The 27,297-nt window shown below is 38.8% G+C and overlaps 1 protein-coding gene across 6 annotated transcripts; it reads left to right on the forward strand.

Annotated features, from left to right (window-relative positions):
* Window positions 1-2,814: 2,814 nt before the first annotated feature.
* Window positions 2,815-17,468, forward strand: VNN2 (vanin 2). Of its 6 annotated transcripts, none has more exons than XM_081034961.1 (10): window positions 2,815-2,968; window positions 3,155-3,209; window positions 3,530-3,761; window positions 3,883-4,013; window positions 4,862-4,979; window positions 5,968-6,160; window positions 8,115-8,403; window positions 9,685-10,058; window positions 10,993-11,163; window positions 15,077-17,468. In XM_081034961.1, exons 4-10 carry the CDS (start codon window positions 3,911-3,913, stop codon window positions 15,263-15,265), a joined length of 1,437 nt encoding a protein of 478 aa, XP_080891087.1. In that variant the 5' UTR covers window positions 2,815-2,968; window positions 3,155-3,209; window positions 3,530-3,761; window positions 3,883-3,910; the 3' UTR covers window positions 15,266-17,468. The 6 variants fall into 6 exon arrangements, with proteins under 6 accessions (XP_080891087.1, XP_080891085.1, XP_080891086.1 ...); XM_081034963.1 differs by having other exon boundaries at window positions 2,845-2,968; window positions 4,865-4,979; XM_081034959.1 differs by lacking the exon at window positions 4,862-4,979.
* The last annotated feature ends 9,829 nt before the right edge of the window (window positions 17,469-27,297 follow it).

The following is a 27,297-nucleotide window of genomic DNA, read 5'->3' on the forward strand; positions in this document are numbered from 1 at the left end:
AGTCACCCAGCGAGGAAGTGGTTCAAACCCAGGCATTCGGGCGTCAGGGCGCATGTCTTTAATGATGGTCTTAGGGCCCATACCTGATGCCATCATGACTCTCATAACTACAGTAAGAAAAAATGCCTGCTACGTAAGTTGACAGTAGTTAGATGCAGGACCGTACAGAATTTAGTTATCTCCACCTGGAGGAAAGTTCCAGAGTGGATTTGTGTCACTGTAGAAGAATAATGTGCTTAAGAGAAACAATATGATGTGAACTTAAGAGTCACCTTAGGCTTTGAGGGCTAGAAAATGGCCACTTGCCATTGCTCTGTTACTTCTCCTGGCTATTTGGACGTTGTTTAGTCGAAATCATGTAATTCCGCCTGGCCTGTGTTACCTAGCCTCTATGACTGCTTGGAAGAAAACCCCAGAAATCAGAGTTGCCAGGCTAGGATAAAACAAATTCTCCTTCTCCTGATGCGTAAGAGGGAAAATCCTCTGGCCAGCTGCTGTTCACACAGAAAGTAAACCAAAACAGGAAGTCGGGTGACTGGAGGAGCCACAGGCCTTGGAAAGAAGAAAGCAGATAGAATCCAGGGGAGAGGAGGGCTTCACCTAGAGAGATGGGTAAGTAGTTATCTATATTAGACCTCAAACATGTTTTGTGGTGTTTGTTTTGTTGTTGTTGCTGTTGTTTATTTACATCCTTGCTCATTGAAAATAAGGTGAATTATTGTGATGCTCTTGGGAATGAAAAATGGGCTACCTGGCAGACTGACAAACTCACATTGCTACCTGGTGGGCCTGACGAACTCAGTAACTGAAAGTAACCACAGGGATTTTCTGATCATAAAAATTCCTAACTGAGCATGTTATAATGAGAAGTTATGTCCTGAGGCCTATGTGATAGATTAGTCTTTACCTTGAAAAAGCCCTGTCCATTGCTTTTGTGCATCTAAGATAACATACTTCAAATGTCAGAATGACCTCTTCTGCAGACCTCCAGAGAGAAAAACACCTGGAACTGGACCAAGAGCACCCCTACATTCATCGTTATCCTTTACCTGCATAGTCTGTAAACTGTGTATGTTAAATGTTAACTATCCTGCACCCACCAATGTAAAAAAAAACATGTATGCATCTCTTCATTTGTACTTTTTATCCAATCCTACATATTTCCCCACTGTGCTTTCTCCTGCCTCCTTAATCTACCAGCAATGGATTTCATGTAACTTTCCTTCCATCTAGCCCTTTGATTTTAATATATAAAGTGAGCTACAAAACCGCGACTTTTTGGAGCATTTTCTTAATCCTTTGTGATTTTGCTTCTGGGCCTGGCCCTCAGCTTTGACTCTAATAAACTCTGTAAGCCTTTCTTTAGGTTTGGACTTTCCTTTGTTAATACCCTCATACCACTCGACAAAACAATAAATGTACCACAGCTTGACACTTTTATACTTTTAGTCGATTTTGTTATTCTTTTCCCTCTGTAGTACCTGAGATTTCAGCTTTATTTTTGTATCATACCCTTTCAAATGCATGTTTCCACAAGTGCCTACCTAAATAAACAAGTGACCTTGATCCAGCTCCTTCGGAGTTATTTCATCTGTCCTGAAACGAAGGCAGTCGTCCTTACTTTTTCAAAAGCTTGGAATCCAACTAGATTGTCCGTTTGGGCTGCTATAATGAAATACCATTGACTGGGTGTCTTATAAACAACAGGAATTTATTTCTCATGGTTCTGGAGGCTGGAGAGTCCAAGATCAAGGTGCCAGCTGATTCATCGTCTGGTGAGGACTCACTTCATAGCTCATAGATAGCCATCTTCTCACCGAGTCCTTACATGATAGAAAGGTCAAGAGAGCTCTCTGGGCTGGTTTTTTTTTTTTGTTTGTATTTGTTTGTTTTTTTAAATATAGATAAGGGCAGGAATCCCCTTCTTGAGGGCTTCACTCTCATGAACTGATCACTTTTCAACGCCCCAACCTCCTAATACCGACACACTGGGAATTGGGTTTCAACAAATTAGTTTTTGGAGGAACGCAAACTTTCAGTCTAGAGCAACAATCAAGAGAATTTTCAAAAGTTACTGTTGGTGAACACAATAAACTTTTGGCAGAGTTACATCAGAACTAAAGTTAACGATCTGCAAGTGAAATCATCAACAAGAGCTTGGTACCGTTTTACTTTTAAAGAAGTGGGGGCCCCAAGTACGGGAGCATGCTAACAATGCAAAGAGTCTTTTGTAGTTCAGCATCCCTCAGTCCTAAACTTCTGAGGGCAAAAAGCAGAAGGGCAGTTTAAAACATATGAAATGGCTGTTGCTGTAAGTCAAAGACTGGGGGCTACTGTCAACTTCCTGTGACACAACCCTTTCCATCCAGTAGGTCATTCAGGGAACACCAGGACATGACATACCATTACTCTCAGATTTTCTCTTGGTTTTAGTTGTATTGGCTGCAAGTCCTGAGCTGGAGGAGCACCTCAGCTGGATGGGACCACCAAAATATGGCTCAAGTTCAATCTGGTTCTTCTCAAGCAGACATTTCCTTCCAAGCATACGGATTCAAACAGTCTTGCTAAAGGCATATGCAAGCCTCCAATGGGGGCAAGGACAGAAACATTGTTTTTTTCTCACTATGTACTTTTTTAGATATAGTATCATATTTTTCTTTCTTTTTTTTCTTTTATACAGTACCAAGAGAATGTTTTTTCTTTTTTGAAAGGTCCGTTTTTTTCTGTTTTTCTTGCTTCATTTTGATGTGTCATCTTTTAACCGCCTATGAGGAAATGCTGTTAGTAATTCTCCAGGCTGTTTTTACTTCTTAGCTCATATATTGCCGTTTCATTTCTGGGAGCGAAGCCAGACAAGGAAGTCCTTCAGGCTGTGGCAGAGCAGGAAGCAGCTCCTGCAGTCCTGCGTGTCTTGTCTTTGCTGTGTTTCCACCGCGTGGTTGATGGGCGTCTGCTTGGCGTGATCCAGGTACTCTGTCCCCATTTCATCCCCAGTGGTTCTCTAGCACAGTACCCCAAATAGACTACATTTGATTAATTGAACAATAGTATTCTGTGGTCTTAACAATTAAATCATACTAAGCAGTCAGAATCATTACATTACTAAACTGTCACTCATTTTTGTTAAATAGTGTCATCCCGTCCTACCTTACAGGAAATCTTCATGTATTGTTGACGCTCAGAATAACCTTGTGAAGGAGATAGAACAGGTATGTTGTTATTTCATTTTTCACATGAGAGTTACTTTAGTTACTATTGTCTATTAATAAAAGGGTACGATTATACTACATATGAATTTTGATTTTTGAAATTTGACATCAAATCTTATCAATAGTACATGTACAATTCTGGTCACACTTTTTGATTGTATTCATTGAACTGCAATATTTTTTCCCCTCAAAAGTGGTCAGGCATAATATTCATAAGATTATAAAACACGAGCCCCATAGCTGGTAGTCATGTTATATAAATGCCCTGCTCTTTATAAATGCTACATACTTTTACTTTCAGAAATCACTTTTACTTTCAGAAATCTCTCTACGTTGGCCATGAGCACGTTCTCCTTTCAAACCTCTGTGGCAGTTTTTGTCCTGATGACCCTGCATGTCAGTGCCCTGGATACATTTATAGCTGCAGTATATGAACATGCAGTCATATTGCCAAATAAAACAGAAACACCTGTTTCTCGAGATGATGCCTTGCTCCTTATGAACAAGAATCTAGATATTCTAGAGAGAGCCATTAAGCAGGCAGCTGAGCAGGTATTCTTTTATTTCTAATCATAATTTAAGGGAGAGACATGAGAGCTTGTGGAAGATTGGAGTATTGGAGTGTCTCTATTACATGTGGAGAAGTAATTTTGATTTGACTTATTCTGAACAGGATGCTCAAATCATTGTGACTCCGGAAGATGCACTTTATGGATGGAGATTTACAAGGGAAACCATTTTCCCTTATCTGGAGGACATCCCAGACCCTCAGACGACCTGGATTCCATGTGAAGACCCTCACAGGTATTTTAACTATCCTAGTTGTTTGTACAAAAGTGTTATAATTCTTTAAAAGGGGCACGTTCACCACAGCAAAATGATAACTCCTGAATGATTATATACGTGGTGTATGTTATTATTATACTTATCTTGTCATTTGTTAGATTTAAGAAATTGTACTTAGATATCACTAAATGATTCTTTGGTTTAATGTCTTTATTAAATTTGGAGAAAATATGTAAACTAGGTATTTATTATTAGGATTAGAAACTACTCTGTACTTACTCTGTACAGAAACTTACTCTGTACTTTTCAGTGAACCCTAAGAACTTATGCTTTGAAACTTTGCATTTTCCTAAGCTCATAAAGATACCTTTCCTGCAGAAAAATGTAATATAGAAACTTCCTACTTTAGAATATTTAATAGATATGTGTATATTTAATATGTAAATCATACTGCCTAAAAATACTTGACTAGATTATCGAGGTACAGAGTGTACATTTCAAAACTTTCAAGAAAAGGTCTCTCACTCTGTCACACTTACTCTTTTTCATCTTTCAAATCCTCTCACTCTCTCTTACCCCTCTCATACTTCCCTCACTCTTTCACCTCAAATTAAGTTTATTAAACATTCCTCTGTCATATTTTTGATGGAGGTTTAAGGATACCACACATTTTAAGGTACTCCTCATTCTTCTGACATTTATATAAGGGCTGTTAGGAAAAGGCCCATGTTCCCTGTTAGCTGATGCTCTCCATGGTGTTTTTGAGAAATTTTCTTGTATGCAATAAAGAGGCCAGATAGCTAGGTAGTCTTTCTGCATAGAAATTTTAAGAATTGCAACAACCCCTTTGTTTTTTTATTTCACAGTAGGATTGAGTTCTGGATTTCCTATTAAAAACAATGTATGTTGCAAATTTATGGATGAGTCAAAGATCACAGTAGCTATGGAGACTGGTGAAAATTTGGGGACACGTTCTTCCATAAGGTTAGGAAATGCCTTTTTTATGGCCCTGCAGTAGAAGGAACACATTTTGATAGAGAATGGGCTTGCCTCATTACACAATATAGTGATTCCCAAGTTTTCAGCATGAGCCACTAGAGACATGGAATTGCCACTTATAGGGAGCACTGAAGGAATAGTATGTCTGGGATGGAAATTAGGAAGTCAATTCTGTGCATCTGAAGTTTGAGCTACCCTTCAAACCTCCAAGTGGAGATGTCAACCTGGCAGTTGCATGTACAAGTCTGGCATGAACACGGTCAGGGCTGGAGATAAAAAATCAGGAGTTGGCATATAGTGGGTTTTAACACTTGGGTTGGCCTATGGAGTGAGTTAAAGAAAAGAAGGGACCTAAGGCTTGAGAACTGGGACGTCCCAGTGTTTAGATTCAGGAGAGTTGAGGAGGAACCAGCAAAGGAGAATGAGAAGAGGAGCCAGTGAGTAGGAGAATGAGAGTGGGGTCCAATGAGCAAGGTGAAGTGTTTCCAGAAGAGGACGTAATTAACCGTGTCAACTGCTACAGGTAAGTAGGATGAGATCAAGTAAGATGTGGCTCATCATTGGCAGTAAGAGTTGTTGGGTGGAATGATAGAAATGAAAGCTGATTTGAGAGCTTTAAAAGAGAGGAGAAGCTGGGAACAGCAAAATAGACAGCTCTTCGTAGGAGTTTTCCTGTAAGAGGGAACTGAGATATGGAGCAATATTTAGAGGGGAAACTTTGAAGTTTATTTTAATACAGTATTGTTGATTAATCCCTCTGATGCACATTGGATCTCCAGGACTTATTTATCTAATGTACTTTTAAACACCCATTCCCAATTCCCCCACCCCCTAACCCCTGGTAACCACCATTCTGCTCTGTGTTTCTATGAGTCTGTTTTTTTTTTTTAGATTCCACATATAAGTGATATCATACATTATTTGTCTTTATCCATTTGAGTTATTGAAATGTCTTAATTAAAATTGGATTTAGATTTGGTCACACACCAATACAAGCAAGACTCAGCTGCCTGGCCAAGAACAACTCTATCTATGTCTTGGCAAATATTGGGGACAAAAAGCCATGTAATTCCTCTGACTCCACGTGTCCTGCTAATGGCTATTATCAATACAATACCAACGTGGTATATAATAAAAAAGGAAAACTGGTGGCACGGTACCATAAGGTAAGAGGGGGGTGGGATGTACAATGGTACCTGTTGGGAGAGTGCTTCACGCTGGGTTCAGGAGTTTGAGCTTCATTGCTATATACTATAGTGTTACTGGATATTTTTTTAAAGTGGGCAATAAAGAAAATGACATTTAAGAAAAAACTAATCTGGAAAAAAAATTGTGAGCAAAGACCTATTAACAAGATGTTGCAATAGTCTAAGATTGAGATTTTTTTGTATATGTAAAACAAGTAATTTTAATATTAATGCAAAAGTTACTAAGGTGACTATAATCTAGATACCATTTAATATTGAAATGATACAAAATGTTCCCACATGGTATGAATCAGTTTCACAGAAGTTAATTTCCATTTTCTATCAGACCACAAAAATGATCTTTCTCTTTATTTTCTACACCAGTTAATTTAATTACCCTCCTATAGATTTAAGGTCAGATCATAACATTTTTATTTTCAACTCTGAATTGAAAGAGCAAAATGACCTTAAGCCATAATTTTATACCAAGTGAGCAGGGAGAGAGCCTGGATTTTTAAATGGATATGTTATGTGCCTGTCAGTGTGAATGTCTCTCTTCCTTCCCCCCTTTTTTTTTCTAAGCATCTTAAAATTGTCGCCTCACAGTCTTTTGAATGGAGAAATTATCTGCCAGAAGTTCCAGTTAAAATATAAATATCAGTCAAGAAGAATGACATTGACCCAGTGGTTTTCCAATGTTTTTGATCATATACCCCTGTTGGAAAAAAAAAAAATAGCTTGAGTCCTCAATGAATATATATTTAGTTTTGCATTCATAAGTAAAACATAACTTTTAAAGTTTCTTTATAACTTGGTACATTTTGACAACTTCTTTTCATATATAATTAAATTTTCATGTTCTCTTTAAATCTGTGTCTCATATTAGGAATAAAAATGTCTGTGCTTCCATTTTATTGTTTTCTAAACTTTGCATTATTAGTATCCTTTTTAAACATACTTTCTTTGCAAGAATGGCTTTAAGCTATTCTTCCATTTTGTAAGTGCTAATTTAGTTAAGCTGATAACATCCTTGGCCAAACAGCTTAACCAGGACCAAGTGAACTGCAGGATGGCACAGTGCACTGAATGTGACAAGCTAGCGGGGAAACCTGTAGTTACTCTAAATTTCAGGGCTCTCACTCTCCCTTCAAAGACCATTCGTGACCCATGAGCTTTAACATATGGACCTAATAAGAGTACCTTTGTCGTCCAATTCTTAAACTACTAGTAATGATCCATTTCTCTTTTATGTTTTAGATGGAAAATAAATGTAGAGATAAATTTTAATAGTCTTGTTCCCAACACTTGTTCCCTACTTTGCAGACCATTGTCTTAAACTGTTGACACATTTAGTTAGTTTTTCAAGTTTACTTGGAAGGAATCAGGGAAAATTAAGTACAATATTCATTTTCAACAGCAATTTTGAAAGCTGGATAAGAGTCTCCAGAATTATTTTGGATGGGACATTGTAAAGATGGAAGTGGCATCCCTCATCCACTTAACAGATATTTATTGTGCATCTATTATATTTCTAGACATCAGGGATTCAAAGTAGGTTAACACACATTGTTCTTTGAATCCTGGAAACATAAAAAAGCTTCTTCAGCTTTCACAAAAGCTCTTTAGTCCTTTGGAATTTATAGGAAGGTATTTGGCTCCAAATTGAAAAGTGGGGATTGGGGGAGTAAGGACAGAGATAGAGAGAAAAAAGGAGGGAAGGAGAGACAGGGAGGGAGGGAGAGAGAGAATATGAATGATTTTCTTCTCCATGTTTTCCTTGGAATTTTACTTCCAATCTCCAGAGTCATTCACTTCCTGTAGATTTGCTGCTGTTGACCATAGCCAAATCTGTTACTAACCTTGGAGGGTTTCTACAAGTCACTTCTTCAAATAAACAAGCCTTTTCTGGTTTTATCTTTTGCATTTGTTATAGTACCACCTCTATTCTGAGCCTCAGTTTGATGTCCCTGAAAAGCCAGAGTTGGTGACTTTCGACACCCCCTTTGGAAGGTTTGGCATGTTCACATGCTTCGATATACTCTTCCACGATCCTGCTGTGACCCTGGTGAAGGATTTCCACGTGGACACCATACTGTTTCCCACAGCTTGGATGAATGTGTTGCCTCTTTTGACAGCTATTGAATTCCACTCAGCCTGGGCTATGGGCATGGGGGTCAATCTTCTTGTGGCCAACATACATCATGTCCACCTAAATATGGCAGGTAATTCATGATCAGATGAGGTTCGCAGATTATGTTTCTAAATGCAGAGAAACTAATGCCTCAGATATGACCCGTCCTAATTTTTTGCTTCTCTGTTGGCACTAATCACTGTTTTGTCATACTTTCACAAAAAAAGAAAGGCTAGTGACTGACTATCAACTATGGTGGTATTAAGACCTTTATGTGTGTTATTTCATTTATCCTCACAACTCTGTTAGATGAGTCTTATCACCCCACTTTTATAGTTTGGAAAACTGAGGCACAGCGAATGCAAGTAACTTGCCAGCTAGTAAATGGCAAAGCAAGAAACGAAACAAGATTTGCTCGAACATTGGCAAAGGGCAAATTAATGTGTTATTAACATGTAGTTTTGTAACAAATTACCCTAAAAATGAAAAGAAAAAATGGCTTAAAACAACAAACATTTATTATCTCACATTTTCTGTTGGTCAAGAATTTGGGACTGGCTTTGCTGGGTGGTCCTGGCTTTGCTGGGTGGTCCTGGCTCAGACTATTGTTTCAGGGTACATTACGCTGTTCGCTTGGCCAGCAGTCATATGGAGTCACGATGGGCAGCAGATTGCTTCCAGAAGAGCTGCCTCACATGTTTATTAGCAGGATCCCTCAGTGATTGTTGGCAGGAGACCTTCATTTCTTGCCACTTGGGCCTCTCCATAGGAATGTGTGATGTATCCTTCATGACATGGCAGCTGACTATCTCCAGAACAAGTCGTGAGAGAGGAATGGAAGAGGAGGGGAGTGGAGGAGAGGGGAGGGGAAGGGACGGGAAGGGAGAGGGAGAGCTGCCATGCCCTTTATGACTAGTCACACACTATTACTTGTAGCATGTTCTGTTCATTAAAAGTGAGTCACAATGTCCAGCCATCACTCAGAGGGAAGGGAGGTAGATCTACCCAGTGGAGAAAGGAGTTTTGAACAATTCTGGAGCACATTTGAAAACCATGACAGTGGGGAACAGGACAGAATTTTGTATTATCTTTCCCTACTTTTCAGGAACTGCCAAGTACACAGATTTTATGTTTGGTTTAATTTTCCATAATGCTAATAGATTACTATATTCAAAGTTATTTGGCATGAGACCATCAAACATCTATTTTAATTTCATCCAAATGAGACTAGGAGAAGTACTTAGGTGTTCAGTGTAACTCAAAGCCTGTGTGCTCTCATTATAACTATGGTGACATGACCACTTGCTCAATTCTGATGGGGAAACTGGCAGTGTTGGTTTTGTTTTTTAAAAGACTTGTTTTCCATTCACAGGCAGTGGTATTTACGCACCACACTCTCCCAAAGTGTACCATTACGATATGGAAACAGGGTTGGGAAAGATCCTCCTTTCAGAAGTGGATTCCCATCCTCGAAACTCTTCTGCCTACCCAATAGCAGTGAATTGGAGTGCCTACGCCACAACCATCAAACCATTCCCAGTACAGAAAAACACTTTCAGGGGATTTATTTCCAAGGATATGTTCAACTTCACAGAACTTTTTGAAAAGTCTGGAAACCTTACAGTCTGTCAAAAAGATCTCTGCTGTCATCTAAGCTATAGAATGTTAATAAAAGAAGAGAATGAAGTGTATGTGCTAGGAGCTTTTACAGGACTTCACGGCCGAAGGAGAAGGGAGTACTGGCAGGTAAGCTTGGCTCAAGTGAAAGGAAGCGTTTAAGTGTCATTACATTCCAGGATTAACTTTTCAAATTTGTTCCAAGGAGCCAAGTGCTTTTTCTCGGCATGACTCCATGCATTGCTAATACTACACACACACACACACACACACACACACACACACACACACACACACGCATGTGTGCACACACATGTTGGGAGTCATCGTATGATATTTGCAATAGGAGTTAAGTATAACCTGGTACTTGCTTTGAGCTCCTTTTTTTAAAAAAAAATTATTTCCCTGACCATGATGATTTCCTATTTCACTAATGAACTATTTTTACATATTATTGTAAACTTCAATAAGGCTTCCTTAAGTAGCTTTGCTGATGCATCTGAATGTCAACAGTCTTGTTTTAACTTTTAAAACCAACAATGAGTAGGGATACCACTTTTATCTTAGGTTCTCTTGTAATCAGATGTCCTGGTCATTTTATTCTCTTCCAATGACAAATATTTAAAATGTAAACTTTTAATATAGTGTTGGCCATGCATTTGTATTTTTTTATACTCTGTGCCCCACTGCCTTCTCCTAGAGAAAAGGATATGGGAAAAAGAGATGGACAAAATTGTAATCATCGTTTTAGCTTCAGTACTACTGTTGCCAAAAGACCTCTATTCTCTTTTGCCAATTAATCATCTGACAAGCCTAACTAATGGTTTAAGTCTAACTTAAACTGACTTCTTTCTTTTAATCCATTTGTTACCCAGGAAGTGGGGTTGGTTCTCAGATCATTTGCCATTTCCAATAAAGCAGGTAATTTAAAGAAACGTGATCCAAATCCCTTTATCAAATGGAGAAAATACTTGCTTTGCTATGGTTATAAACTGAATCAACAATTCTAGTACTAGTAACTTGGATGTAAGGTATTGCATTTTATTGCATCTGTTCCATACAGGTATGCACAATGCTGAAATGCAAAACAACTAATTTGATAACTTGTGGACAGCCAGTAGAAACTGCTTTGACAAGATTTGACATATTCTCCCTAAGTGGCACATTTGGAACCGAGTATGTTTTTCCTGAAGTGCTACTTACTAAAATTCAACTGTCACCTGGAAAATTTATGGTAGGAGGATTTTAAGAATATTTTCATTTTATCTGTTCTCTGAAGCCAAGTAAAATAGGCTATGGCAACTCTATCAGTTAACTTTTACTGTGTAACAAACCTCCTCAAACCTTAATGACTTTAGACATAACCATTTCCTTAGCCCTTCTTTTGTGGCTGACAATGTGAACTTGACGTAACTAGGCTGTTCTTCTTGTTTGGTACAGGCTTAGTTGATCTTGGCAGGGTTCATTCGTGCCTCTGCCACTAGCTGATGGGTTGGTTGAGGCTGGCTGGTTTGTGATGGCCTTGCCTGGGACAGTTGGGATGATTGGGGACACACTCTATCCTTGAGGTCTCTCCTCCTCCAGCAATCTTGGGCTTGTCCACGTGTTAGATGAAGGAGTCCAAGAGCATCAACAGGGAAAGCCACCGTGAGACTTTTCAAGTCTCTGCTTGCACCATGTTTGCGAATATCTCATGAACCACCGCAAGTCACCTGACCAATGTAAATTCAAGGGTTAGAAAAATAAATGATGCAGATCTTTCAGTGGGAAGAGCTGTAAAATCACATTGCAAAAGGGCATGGATAAAAGAGGAAATTTCTTGGCCATTTTTCCAATTTACAGCCACTTACTGCAAAGTGATGGCACTTTGTTCAAGTAATACAGTAAGATACCTAGAACTTATGAAGCCAAGGCACCATTCATTGAAAAATGTTTGTTTATAGATTTTTGATTTCCTTTTGTCACATGTGGAAACACTGAAAATCAAGTATTTATTTCACAAATTATAGTGGCTATAACCAAATAATTCACAAATTAAGCTGGTCTCAAATTAGAATTCAGACTGTAGGTTTATATCTACTACCGTGTTTCCCTGAAAATAAGATCTAGCTGGACAATCAGCTCTAATGCATCTTTTGGAGCAAAAATTAATATAAGACCCGGTATTATATTATATTATATTATATTATATTATATTATATTATATTATATTATATTATATTATATTAAAGACCTGTCTTATATTATAGTAAAATAAGACAGGTCTTATATTAATTTTTGCTCCAAAAGAGGCGTTAGAGCTGATGGTCTGGCTAGGTCTTATTTATGGGAAAACACTGTACGTGTTTATGTTACATAACCACTGTAAGTAGTTATGTAAACTTGTGCGAGTCGGTTAACCTCTTGTGAAAGGGAGAGAATATCTTCCTCGCTGATTTGGTGAGCATCAGATACAATAAGGCATGTGAAAGCACTTTGTGAACAGTGAGGCATTATACAAATATCAGGATGTATTTTTAAGTACTTACTACAAAAGCTTTACCTTGTTAACCAAGTTCATTAACAACTGGGAGGAAAAGCTTGCCAGAAATAGGCCACATGTTTTGAACATCATGTAGGTATAGTTCAGTGTGCAGATGGGCTGGAGGAGAAAGAAGTCAAGTCTCATTCCAGATCTAGTAAATCAGAATCTCGAAAAGGTGGGACCTACACTTTTTCAGAGTTCCACAGGTGATTTTGATGCCAGTTTAAGGGCTAATAAAATAGGTCAAATTACATTCGTGTATACTGCTGGAGAGGGCTAGTAAACTGTATAGCTTATTTTTGGAAAATGTCTACCAAGAAACCAGTAAAAATGCTAAGTTCTAGCTAGAACCTGCGAGACAATCACTGATCTACAACAATTAATCCCAAAAAGGTCCAAATAGACAAAATTTTACTCTACTGATGAAAAGTCACTAGAAAATAAAATATCTGTGTTTAACTTGTTTTACACTTTCACCCAATTTGAAATACAGCTCTGATATTTTATTTTTGTTCCTTTAATGAACAATTTAATAAATAAGGAATAATTTATAAACAATGAACACTTAATAAACACAGTGAACATTTAATACTTTATATTATTCATTTAATTACCAGCAGGTTGTGATGTGTTTGACAACTTGTTAGTGATCTGTGTCTTTATGTGTATGTGATCACCATGGAAATTATCTTCTAAGACATTTAGTTATTTTCTTCTTCCAGTTATAAAGTATCTGGTTTCTCAATTTTTAATGTTTTCTCCATCAAAATGGTCCTTCCCACAACTAATGGATTCATTTTCTTTTATTCTTGTTCTAGTGTCTGTTTGTGTTTCTTCCTAATCTTGTCCCATCAGTTTGCACACGTTACTCCCTTACGAAGAGGCCTGTATGACTCGGGATACATCTGGTCATTCATGGCTCTCACAAACTGATCGCTACCTTCCTCTTTTATGGCGTATTTTCCTCTTCACTGATCTTCAGCTCTAGACAGTGGTATGCTATCAATTTAAACAACCCACTCTCTAAGGAAGAAAAGAAAAAGCCCTGATTTGTGGCATTGGCTAGTTTTCATGGTGTACATGTTCCAACCATGATCAATTCCAAGAATGACTGTGTTTACCAACCAGCTGTGAAAAGTTCCGAGAATTTTAACAGTCTGTCCTGGCAAGGTGATTGATGCATTACTAGCTCCAGCACACCACTGGTTCTAACCCACTAGAGTGAGAAAGCACATTGCCTCGACCTGTCCCACACACTTCTGTCTCAGAAGGAGACTTTGCTTCTTTGATTTCCACTTCCCAACATGTGTTCTGTTATCAGTCCCAGAGAGAAATTCCATTAACTGCTCCTTCTTGTGGCAGGTTGTGTCCTACTCTGTGGAGCAGATGAGTCCAGCTTCTTCTTCTCAGATCTCCTAAGCATTTTATCTGTTTCCCTCTCTAATATACTGATTTCTCTCTTTATGCTTAGGATCTGCTCAGTTTCACCTTTAACTTTTATTATTATTTTTTGATTACTTTCAGGGGTACAGAAACAACATAGTGATTAGACATTTACACCCCTCACAAAGTGATAACCCCTCCTAAGTCTACTACCCTTCTGACATTGTACATAGCTATTACAATACCATTGTATATTTCCTATTCTTTATATCCTGTGACTATATACGATATCCTGTGATTATATAATATATATCAAATTATAGTTGACATTTAGTATTATTTTACATTAGTTTCAGGTGTATAGAGCAGTGGTTAGGCATTTATATAATCTATGAAGTGACCCCCTCGATAAGTCCAGTACCCATCTGGTTCCCATGGCTTTACAACATTATTGGTTATATTCCCCATACTGTATTTCACATCCCCGTGACTATTTTGTGACTACCAATTTGTACTTTCTAACCCCTTTACCCCATCCCCTAAATCCCCTCCCATCTAGCAACCATCAGTGTTTTTCTCTGTATCTATGAGTCTATCTCTGTTTTGTTTGCTCATTTATTCTGTTCTTTAGATTCTACATGTAAGTGAGATTGTATGGTATTTGTCTTTCTCAGTCTGACTTATTTCATTTAGCATAATGTCTTCTAGGTCCACCCATGTTGTTGCAAATGGTAAGATTTCATTCTTTTTTATGGCAAAACCAAAATGTCCATCGACAGACAATTGGATAAAGAAACTATGGTACATTCACCTTTAACTTTGAAGCTTCTTGAGGGGAGGGTGTGATTTCACTCCTCTAGCTCCTGATTATCTTGCTCATAATTGGACTCAAATCTTTGCTGCAGCTGATTTTTGACTTTTCATTAAGGGTTTTAGTTGATCGTTGAAATTCAAATATTGAGCCTTTCTATAATGGCTGTAATCTCCATTACATATGTTAGGTTGGTGCAAAAGTAATTGCGGTTTTTGCAATTGTTTTTAACCTTTTAAACCACAGTTACTTTTGCACCAACCTAATAAAATAGTTGTCCCCTGCCTGTCCTTCCTGTTCCCAGTCACCCCACCCCATGAAGCTGGAACTACTTCATCAACCATGATATATAGGATTGTTTCAAAAATATTATTCTACTTGCAATGCGTATTTTAATTGAGCTGACTATATTTTCTCACTTTTCTTTAGGTACTAAAAGATGGGCGTTTGGTAAACAAGAATGGATTATCCGAGCCTATCCTAACAGTGTCTCTCTTTGGGAGATGGTATACTAAGGACTCACATTCCATCTCAGGAAGTACCAGCAATTTGGCAACAACTTACCTGCTAATATCCACTTTATTAATGATAGCTTTGCAAAATATTGTGACGGTGTAGGATATCTCTTTATCACGTTCATTTTTTGCAGCATATATTTTATTTGCTAAATGTGTTTATCAGGTTCCCAAGTTTACTAAGAAACTTTGAAGGGCTATCTCAGTAGTATAGGACAATGATTTCTAAATATGTATTTTTCTCATCAATAATTATTTTTAAGTATTATGGTCATGTTGTCTCCTTTTTTGGCTACTCTGAAATGTTGCTGTGTGGGATTGTGGAAAGAGCATGGGTATTTGGGTCAGATAAATGACAATCAAATCTTAGCTCTAGCTTTATTTACTCAGTGACCTTATGTGTGATTGTGTGAGAGGGAACAAAATAAAGAGCTTTCGGGCCATTGTGAGCACAGCTGTGGCCTTTGAAGAGAGCAGTAATGATGGGAATTGAGGGGTTTATGACTGAATTACATTTGACATTAAAGATAATTTGAGTTCATCTACTTTCCTATGTTAATGATTAGGGGAAAATTTGCTCTCTAATCAGATAGTAATATTGAAGTTTATCTTCACAATGAAAGTTATTGTGAGATGTTCTAGAAGAGATGACAGTTAGTCCAGGTTCATATTAAAGGAGACCTGGCCCAGAGCATTCATAGCCCCAAAATACCTCACCTGAAGGCTGTGATATAATTTAACAGGCCCAAATCCCATAACACAAAAGCCATGACTGTTAATAGTAACACTATTTTCAACATTGGGCAGTCTACTTTTTTCAAAAAATATATATCGTGCTACTTAAAATATAGTATATTTGTTACTGGTCATTTAGTACAAATATTCTTAAAATTAAGGAAATAAATTTTCAGATTTTTTTGTCAGATTTTATATCTCCAAAATTATGTTAAGTCGAGTACTTTCACATCAAAATATTAAAATTGAGGCATTTATGTTTTGTTTTTACATATTGTTGTATATCTACTCCATACAGATTCAATTTGAACATTCCATTAAAATGCAGTAGAAAAATTAAGACTCGTTTTATAATAGCTATTTTATAATGGCTATTTTATAATGAAATATTTTATAATACCGTTAAATATTTTATAACGGTAACCACTTCATTATAAAATAGCCAGTTATAAAATAGCCATTAAGAGAAAGGAAATGGAGGTTAAGCCACATTTTGTGTTTAATTTTGAGAAGTGTTTATATGTTGCCTGTGTTCAACATTGGGACGATTATTTTAAAGTGGTGGTGAATGTGTGTGTGTGTGTGTGTGTGTGTGTGTGTGTGTGTGTGTGTGTTTCAAATCACATAACCCTCAAAATGATATGTTCTTTTTCCTTGAAATTCGGAACATTTCAAATTTGCCAGGTTTTTGCTTGAGAAAGTTAGACATTATGCAATGGTATTGCTATGTGTATTGTGACCCTTGGGCAATGATATTTTATTTCAAAAAGTTAAACTCTTGTCTGGAAGTCAACAGCTGACCCTACTCCCACTGCTTTGAGAAAGATATAAACAAGGAGCTCCTCACAGCTTCTAAGTAATGGTTTTTCCCCTGATTTACACTTTGGGCTATCAGCTGTGCTTTAATTCATTTAAAAACAAAACCAAAAACAATAAAACAGCACCAAGTCCCAAGGTAAAGAAAGAGTACTTAACTCAATTGTAAAATTACTCCCATCACAACTTTTTAACCCTTATCTCCTCAGTGGTTTTCACACACACACATTTTATTTTACCATGCAATTCAAGCATAGTTTGATTTGGCTTTGATTTAGGGAAATGCACCTGAAGAAGCTCTGTAGTTTCTGAAGAGTCTGATGTCAGAATCCAGTTTCTTTTTCTGTCTCACCTTTAAATTTTCCTGTGGTTTTGGAGGGAATAAATAAAACTCTGTGTGGGGACAGAGCCCCAGAAAGCAGTTTCCAGGCTCTCGGCCTCACGTAGAAAGGTGCTGGCTCGGGTAGTAAATGGCCATCAACTGTGATCAGATGGCCATAAGCGGTGGCTAGTTGGCCGTCAGCTGTAACCAGTGAGCCATTGCCCACTAATATAACTGCTGTGGCTACACTAGCAGAAAAAATGGGGGCAGCAAGAAGATGGTGGCTGGGCTGGCAAGCACGGATTGCAGTTAGCACGGAGGAGTGCGGGTTGCAGATTGCAGAGAAGTGGACAGCAGGTTGCAAACAGTGTGGCTCCTGCTTCCTGTTCCTCCAGCCCAGCTGCCAACGAGAATATATTGGTTTGACTCCCCTATCTATGGCTCCGTGGGTGTTCCTTTTTGGCCTCACCATATCCTGCGTTCTTATGTGGGGAGCGGGAGCTGAGACCCCGCATTTTCATTTATTTGGCTTTCACCAGGCTTTTCCTTTTTTTTTTTTTTTTTTTTTTTTTTTTTTTTTTTTTTTATGAAATGCTCTATTACAACTTCCTCAATTACAGCCCCTGTATTATAAAGCCAGACCTTCAGGTTTCTCTCAACGCTCAGTCTCTGCCCTTTGTTCTTCCATTCAGATAGCATTTATTGACTTCATATTGTGTTCCAGGTACTAGGTCCTGGAACATGGGTCTATGCATTCTTTTTTTTTTTTTTAAATTTCAGGTGTACAAAACAATATAATAGTTAGACATTACACCCCTCACAAAGCAATACCCACTGTGAGGACAGAGCCAGGAGTGCAGTTTCCAGGCTCTCAGCCTCACATAGAAAGGTGCTGGCTCAGGTAGTAAATGGCCGTCAACTGTGATTGGATGGCCATCAGCTGTGGCTAGTTGGCCGTCAGCTGTAACGAGTGAGCCATTGGCCACTAATATAATTGCCGTGGCTACAAATGGGGGCCAGTAAGAAGATAGTGGCTGAGCTAGCAAGTGCAGATTGCAGTTAGCAAGTTGGGTTGGTTGGTTGACAGAGAAGCAGATGGCAGGTTGCAGGTCATGTGGATCCTGTTTCCTGTGTCTCCAACCCAGCTGCCAGCAAGAACATAGTGGTATGACTCCCCTATCTATGGCTCCGTGGGTGTTCCTTTTTGGCCTCACCATGTCCTGGGTTCTTATGTGGGAGTGGGACCAGAGACCCCACCTGACACCCTGTATGACACATGGCGCAGCAAGGAGGGTCTGGTGTTGGCTGAAACTCTCCGAAAGGTAATGGAACAGTTTATACGTATGAAAGCTCACTCTCAGGAAGACCAGGAGGAGCAGCTGCCCGAGAGCTGGACCCCCGTGGAGGAGTGGGAAGACATGGATGGTTCCCCAACCAGCATAGGCCAGAGAAAGTGAAGGTCGTTGCGGCCCTGTGGGCTGGGAAGTGCTTACTGAGGCCCTCAACCCCAGGTTGGGGAGGACTTGGAGCCCTCACCCTGCGGAGAGGGCACACATTGTGAGGCTAACTCACAGCCCTGGCGAATGACTGTGGACTATGGGGAATGGGTTCCATCCCTAATTTAATGGACCACTTGACTATTTGCTTGGGAACGTACCACCATATAGTGGAACTGGCGGATGTTTGCTTTTGTATCTCAACCGGCCACCGTCGAGAATATGTGAGAATCTTGTCTGTGCCCAAAATGACTGGTGGTGCCCTGAGAAACCCTGACTGTGCCCAGGAAAACTGGCTATGCCCAGAAAGACTGGCAGTGCCCTGAGAGACCTGGCTGTGCCTGGGGAGACTGGTGGTATACTAAGAAGGCCAGGAAGTCTGGCTGTGCCCAGAGAGAGTGGCAGTGCCCTGAGAGGCCCTGTCTGTGCCCTGGGAGACTGGTGGTACCCTAAGAAGTCCCGGAAATCTGGCTGTGTCCAGAAGGACTGGTTGTGCCCTGAGAAACGCTGGCTATGTCCAGAGAGCCAGGCTGTGTCCCAGATATTGCATTCATCTCCAGGCTCCTTGCATATGGCCCCTCGAGGAAGACACTTGTCATGTAGATTGTGAGGCAAGACCCGTAGGGGTAGAGTGTGGGGACAGAGCCAGGAGTGCAGTTTCCGGGCTCTCGGCCTCACTTGGAAAGGTGCTGGCTCAAGTAGTAAATGGCCATCAACTGTGATTGCATGGCCATCAGCTGTGGCTAGTTGGCTGTCAGCTGTAACCAGTGAGCCATTGGCCGCTAATGTAACTGCCATGGCTACGCTAGCAGAAAATGGGGGCTAGCAAGAAGACAGTGGCTGAGCTGGCGAGCGTGGATTGCAGTTAGCACGGAGGAGTGCGGGTTGCAGATTGCAGAGAAATGGATGGCAGGTTTCAGATAGTGTGGCTCCTGCTTCCTGTGTCTCCAACCCAACCACCAGCGAGACTATAGTGGTATGACTCCCCTATCTATGGCTCCATGGGTGTTCCTTTTTGGCCTCACCATATCCTGCATTCTTATGTGGGGAGTGGGACCAGAGACCCCGCCTGACACCCTGCATGACATTCCTCCCCCACAGTCTACTATACCTCTGACATTGAAAATAACTGTTACTTAGGGAGAACACTTCGTAGAATGCGTAGATGTCTGACCACTGGTCTATGTGTTCTTTTTGCTCTTTTTTTGCCACTCTATGACATTATCCCTGTGATATGATCTATTCCAGTAGTTTCTGTGATATACTCGGCCTACTCTGCAATTACCACTGCCTCTACTTTCTACTTTTGACTCGTTCTTTGCATTCTGTCCTATTCTCATGGCATTGACTCAGTCTGCTACACAGTGATTTCCAGTGGTATTCTTTCTGTTCAGACCTCTTTCTTAAATTCTGTTCACAATTCTAACTCCATTCTGATCATCTCTCCTAGGTATTCTATCAATGATAGTGTTCTCAAAGAAATCTGAGGGCAGATGCCTGTTTAGATTAATGTGGCTGTATACACACAACACACACACACACACACACACACTCTCACACTCTTTGTCTCAGCCACACATAGACACTTCTGGACAAAGGCTTTCTTGAAAAGACATTTGGATGTAGGAACAGTAACAACCATGAAGAGAATTTCTTGGAGACATGAAGTACTTGGAGTGTGAAAGAAGATATTTCAACAATGTCTTAGAGAATTTTCAGGCCACTTAAAGATAAGTCAAAGCATAAAAATAATAGGAATTGACTGAGTGATTTCAGCTTCCCCTTTTCCAAGCATTTTGTGATGTCTTATTTATGTAAATATGAATTGAACAATAGCTATCATCAGTTATAAGAGTTATAAACCATTGCTCCCCTGCTCTTCTTATGTACTTTTCATTTTTTATCTCAAGCTAATTTTTTTTGTTTAATATTGTACCCTTTGTCTAATCTTACTGAATGCTTGAATTTCAGTCCATTAGCTGGAGATTCAGGACTTCTTAGTCATTTAATCTAAGGTCATTTTACATTATAATTTTAATCTTCAATATTGTAAATAATGAAAACATTTTAGGTAATTGACAATTATAAGTCTCTCGTACACATTTCATTGATTTTTTAACCCTGTATAAACAAAGAGAAAAGAGGCAAAAAAGGAGGCTAATATTCTTTTTTATTCTAAAAAACATATAAACTACCATTTTATGATTAAAAAAATGGTAGTTTACATGTTTTTTAGAATTAGAAGTACAAATTTGAATATAGTTACCTATGGTGACTAATGAGCTGAAGTTTCTATAAATTAAAAGCAGGCATAACAAACATATGAAATATTTGAAGTCCAGAAGGTTAAAATGGGGTTTTTTTTCATAGACAACTTTGCAAGGATACTAGCATGGTTACCAGTTATCGGACATTAATTTACTTCAATGTTTTTGGCATCCTACCTTACATAAAATGTATTTTAGGTTGCTTTGTTTTTTTATTTCACCACATTATAAACCTACATTTAGCCTGCCTTTGTCTATAATTAAGAAGTCTACTATAGCAACTTCTAGGTTCCAGACAAGTTTCCATTTGCTAGAAATGAAAAGCCAGAGCTAAAGAAATCTAAGATGTAATAAACCATGTAAGAAATGATAGATTTTAAAGAAATGAATGTAAGGCTTAACATATTTTATATCTACAAGACTTCACATCCATTATAAATTCTTACAACCCTCATGGCATCAGAAAGTATAGTAACTTCATTTTACAGATGAAGACACTGAAGGTCAGGGAGCTGGGTAAGTTCCCCAAGGTTGATATAACTAATAAGTACAGAACTACTTAGTAACTAATTATTTGACCCCAGTCCAACTGACTCAATAACCTGGTATGTATTTAAGACACAATACTAAGTACAGACAAATGGAAAACAGCTACCTTTGTGCTCTGTGGAACACCATACACGTCATGTTATTAACTAATTACATGTGATGTATTTACCACTAAATTAGCTTCTTGATGACAGAAGTCATGCTTATTCATCTTTGAAGTATTTCTAATATATAGCACAGTGCCTGAAACAAAGATGCTGAATAAACTGAAAAAATTACTAAGAACAGAAAGAATAGATACCCAGAATTGGGTGCCTTCTTTGTTTCGGGGTACATGATAGTTCTACAGATCTTACTGGATGAAACAAAAATCTTTCACTATTCAGATCACACCTCCAATATGACCCTATGTGAATTAAAATTTAAGTATCTTAGTGACATGTAGAACATATCAGTGAATTAGAGCATTGCCATTTGGATATGACATGAAAACAATTGCTTATAATCACTCCCACTGAGGGACATCTTACATAAATAGACTCCTGACCATGTGAAAATAGAAGTAGGAAACAAGTAGGTGGAGGGCAGGGGTATCCCTTAACTGTCAAGTCCTAACATGCCTCATGGCTGGGAACCCATTCATTGATCAAAGAGCTCACTGATTGGAGAGGAATCCAAATATTCTAGAAAAGATGATAAAGTGATAGTATAAGAAATTAAGTGGAAGAATAAAAGATCTAACAAGGAATGAAAAAAAGCATGAGTGGAATAGATGCCAAGGAGTTTGCAGGTCTTCAGAAATGCAAGTTGTTCTTCCTTCATTGCAACTTTTGGCTTCGATTCTCCCAGTAAGAGTCCATAAAAATGATCAAGGGAATCAAAATTACCCTCAGAAACTTTTATAGCTTCCTGTGGTGAATGTCTATTATTTCTCTCTGCCAAATCTCCCATCTCCCCTCTTTATTAAAGGGAACTCTTCACATATGGTTGGGGTTGGGGATCATTCCCTTTAGCCCCATGGTGTATGAGGTATTGCCCAGGCCTAGCCAATCACAGACTAGACCTGCAGGGCCAGAGATTTATGGGGGCTGAACACATTTGGAGCCAGGCTGGTGAGAATCCTCCCTAAGACTTTTGATATAACATCAAAAAAGCTCTGTCTTCTGTAACCAGAGGCACAAGGACCATGTAAACCAGAACCCCCAGAAGCAATCTGCACTGCAAACCAGAAGGAGCGTGTCCAAGGATGAGGACCAAGAAGAGCTAAGCCAGAGAACTGTGAAGACATCTTTCAAGCACCTGGATCCAGACGGGTGAAACCAGTATTCCACTAGACTTTCTAGTTATGAGAGTCTAGGAATGTCATTTTTTTTTTTTGCTCAAAGTGTTTTGAATTGGGTTACTGTCACTTGAACAAAAGCACACTCTCGGTTTGGTTACCCAGATCCTCAGTTTTATTACCTCGATTTTGTTACCTCGGTAGTGAGTTGCACAAAACCTCTAAATGCAAAGGTCCTATGTACATTTCCTCATGGGGAACTTTAAAGGCTTGGCACTATTTTGCTAGTCTTGGATACCATAAACTCAAACAATACAGTGGGTGGCAGTAGCTTCACAGAAGTCATGTGGAGGCCAAGAGAGGAGGGAAGTTACATGGGCCTAAAGAAAGAGCCTACCTAGGACTTAGAAATAGCAAAGCCCTGTGGCGTTTCCTTACGAAACATCCACTTATTAAAAAACAAATACATATTTAAGCTATTTAAAAACTTATGAAAATGTTTCTGACACAGATACAAAAGATTGCATAAGAATCACCTATGTACCCACTGTTCAGTTTGTGCAACAAGATGTTATGAATAGAGTGGCACCTCTTGTATTGGCCTCTGATCACATTCTCCTCCTTTCCCTGTTTTCTTCCTCCAGAGGAAATCATTATCCTAAAATTTTTCTAGATCATTCCCATGACGTCTTGGTAGTTTATTACATATGCACATATCGCTACTTAGTACTATTTTGCATTTTTTGAACTGTGTATATATGGTGTAAAGTTATATGTAACATTCTGCATATTTGTTATTTTTATATTCAACGTTTCAAGCTTAATCCATGTAAATAAGCATCACTCTATTTCATGTATTGTCACTGCTGTATGGTATAGAGTTATATGAATGTTTCAGTTATTAAGTTAGTGTCTCAAACAAAAGAAAAAATGGGAAGATTGAAAAAGCCATTAACTGAGATGTGAAAGATTGCAGGAGTGTTGGGAGGGGAAGGTCAATAGTTCAGTTTTCTTTATGTTGATTTGCTATGCCTTTACAAATCCAGGTGGAGACTGAGCACAAGAATCTGGAGTTCAGGATGGAGGTTCAAGCTAGAGAAGAATCCTGTGAGTCACTAACATATAGATGATAATTAAAGCCACAAAATGGAAATCGCCTAGGGAGTGAGTGTAGATAGGAAAAGATTTCCAAGAATAGGGCTTCAGGACATACCAATGTTAAGAGATCAGGGATGATAAGAAGGAACTAGATCTCCTCCTTACCAATTTGGATGCCTTTTATTTCTTTCTCTTGTCTGATTGCTGTGGCTAGAACTTCCAGTACTATGTTGAATAGAAGTGGAGAAAGTGGGCAACCTTGTCTTGTTCCTGATCTTAGGGGGAATGGTTTTAGCTTTTCCCCATTGAGTATGATGTTAGCTGTGGGTTTGTCATATATGGCCTTTATTATGTTAAGATATGATCCCTCTATTCCCGCGGAGATTTTGTTGGGTATCCGATGGGCATGCGTCCTGTTTGGGAGACCACCTCAGGGATGCTGTGGATACCTGATCATGGCATTGGACACCAGAGGCTGGACATTAATGAATGCCAACTATAATTTTATATATATAATGTGATGGTTCGGTGTGGGGTCGGAGGGATGGTGGATGGGGGGAGGGGGGTTCACAGTGTGAGGGATATGGATGATGAACGTCTAAGTATTACCTTGTTTTGTACTCCTGAAACTAATAAATAAATAAATTTATGAAAAAAAATAAATAAATAAAATTGAGAAACCAGTAAAAAAAAAAAAAATATTCGTGTAAATTCCACAACTGTTGGTGCTCACTTTCTCAATAAAAATTTCCATTTCAAAAAAAAAAAAAAAAAAAAGAAGGAACTAGAAGGAAAAAAAAGAAGAGGCTCACTAAAAGAAAATAAAAAGGAAGGGAGGAGAGGAAGGAAGGAAGGAAGGAAGGAAGGAAGGAAGGAAGGAAGGAAGGAAGGAAGGAAGGAAAGAAGGAAGGAAAGAAAAACCCAAAGTAAATACCAAACCAAGGAGGAAGGAAGGATGGAAACCAGGAGATTGTGGGTGCAAAAAGCACGTCTAGGATGAGGCAGTGGCAGCACTGCCAACATGTCAAGTAAGATGAGACTGAAAATTGACCAATAGATAGTAATGCAGATATCACTGGTGACTTTGACAAGGTGGTGAAATCACAGAGTCAAAATCCTGATGGAAGGAAAGGAATTGACACAGAGAAAATACATAACTCTATGAAGGAGTTTTGTTATAAAATGGAGTGAAGAAATGGGTCAGGAACTGGAAGGGGATATCAAATCAAGACATGTTTGTTTTTGTTTTTGTTTTTTTAAGATGGGAGATATAACAGAGTGTTTGTATGCTGATGGTTAAAACCCAATAGACAAAGAAAAATTGATGATAAGGAGTAAGAGAGAATAATTTCTAGAGCAAAGTCTTTGGAATCCAGTGTAGAAGGTTAGGGGAAGGACTTAGAAGGGCATGAGCGGTCATTATAGTGAGAAGTGAGAGGGCAGAGTTGATAGGTACAGATGCTAGCAGGTGGGGTGATGCTTGGGAATTGTTTGAAATCTCTCTCTGAATGGATAAACAGGCTTGAAGTTCAGGAGAGAAGTTCGAGCTAACAAGGATTGGACAGGTGAGGGGCTTGAGTCTAAGGCACAGGATTTCGTGAGGAATCATTTCAGGATCACAGGAGCAGTAAACATATTAAAATGCAATAAGAAGAGTGGTCCTTACCCAAGAACAGGAAAGATAAAATGGAACCATGTAGAAGAAGGCCCTGATCATCAGATTTGATTTGATACATATTCAGGAAGCGTTTTAGTTCATGAGAACAATGGTTAAGGGAACTTGAATGGTTTACAATATTAATAGAGAGTTACAGTGGTAGGAATGGGATCAGAGAGGCTGATGGAGAGGCTGTAAGTAATTCTTGGCCACAGAGTCAGGACTCTGATAATGGGAATGGAGAAGATACTGGATATAGGAAATAAAGACTTGTGAAGGGCCAATGTGCTCTTAGAGATTTTAATTCTAGTGGTCCTTCTCCCCTTTCAAATTTGTGCCTTACACATCTGATATTTATTTTAATACAAAACTTTAGACTTTGAACTTTCTAATCACACAGTGATTTCAAACTGTCATTCAAGTCATGTGCTAATGCCTTGTTTAGATAACTTGCATTCACAGTCTCTCTATTCTTTATGCACAAGAGGCAATGGCGTTACTAACCACATTGGTAATAAAATACTCAATCCGTGTTTGTATTGACGTCAACATAAAAAGTTGGTACATTTCTTGGAATTAAGGACTGGAGAGGGAAGGGGAATTCCCATATTTCCTTTTGATTCTATTCAGAATATCAGGTAGTCTACGACAAGAGTTAGAGTTTCAATGACATCTTCTTATTACAAAGCAATCCATCCGTCTTACGCAGTTTTCGTCTTGTCCTCAGATATTTTGTTCTGAAATGAATTTGCGTCTGATGGGTATCATTTCAGGGCATTAGGATACATGGAACCTCACTGGGATGACTGGAAGAAGGAAGGAATATTTAGTTCATGGAAAAAGTTATTGGAATCGAAGGGTTTTGAATTTAGAACAAAATCACACAAAAAACAAGAGACATAAATCTCTAAAACCTACCAGTTTCCCTATATCAGAAGAGGATCAGAAAGGAGAGAGAGAGAGAGAGAGAGAGAGAGAGAGAGAGAGAGAGAGAGAGAGAGAGAGAGAGAGAGAAAGAGGGCCCCAGTATTAATTAATGAATTTGCAATGTTCATATGTGGGACAGACAGGATTTTCAGGTAGCTGGTTCCTTCAGTCAACATTCATTTACATATTGGACTCCTGCACCAGTCTGTCACATGCGTGCTGGGGTGATGCAGCTCAGGCATAAGCAAGACAGTTCCTTATCCTCTAGGTGTCACACCCTGGGATGCATCACGCCTAGATGTGACATGATGTTCTGGAATGATACATCAAGATTGCTTTTAATCTCTTTAAGGAGATAAGCTATACATCTATTAAATATCAGTATAAATTTTAAATTAAGGGTCAAGATAACAGCAAGCAGTGAGAGACATTCACCAGAACAAGAAAAAAGTGCTATGAGTGTCCAGAAATATCGCTTGGGACTGGGGTAGAATTGAGAGAACTACAAGGAGCTGGAACTTAGAGAGATGGAGAGCAAGGGCATTTCAGGGAGAAATGGCTTTACAATCATCTGGGTAGAGCAGTGCATGGAGTGTGGAGAGGACAGGGAATGAGTCAACATCACTAAATAAAGAGTTCATTAGGCAAGTTGTAGAAATAAATCCAGAATAGTATGAATTCTACTATCCATGGGTTTGACAAAAGAGTTGTAAATTTTCTAGTAAACATGAGTGTTAATCTGTTACTATTACAATTAAAAAAAATATTTATCTGTATATCTTGCAACTTGTTTATCCCTCATGGAGCATGGGTCACATCTGGGTATTAATATTTTAAATACAGTAGTGCCTCCTTATCCACGGTTTTGCTTTCCATGGTTTTGGTTACACATGGTCAACTATGTTCCGAAAATACTAAAGAGAAAATTCCCCAAATAAGCAACTTGTAAGTTTTCAATTGCAGGCTGTTCTGAGTAGCAGATGAGAAAT

This window comes from Rhinolophus hipposideros, assembly GCF_964194185.1.
Source record: "Rhinolophus hipposideros genome assembly, chromosome: 3".
Classification (NCBI taxonomy): Eukaryota; Metazoa; Chordata; class Mammalia; order Chiroptera; family Rhinolophidae; genus Rhinolophus; species Rhinolophus hipposideros.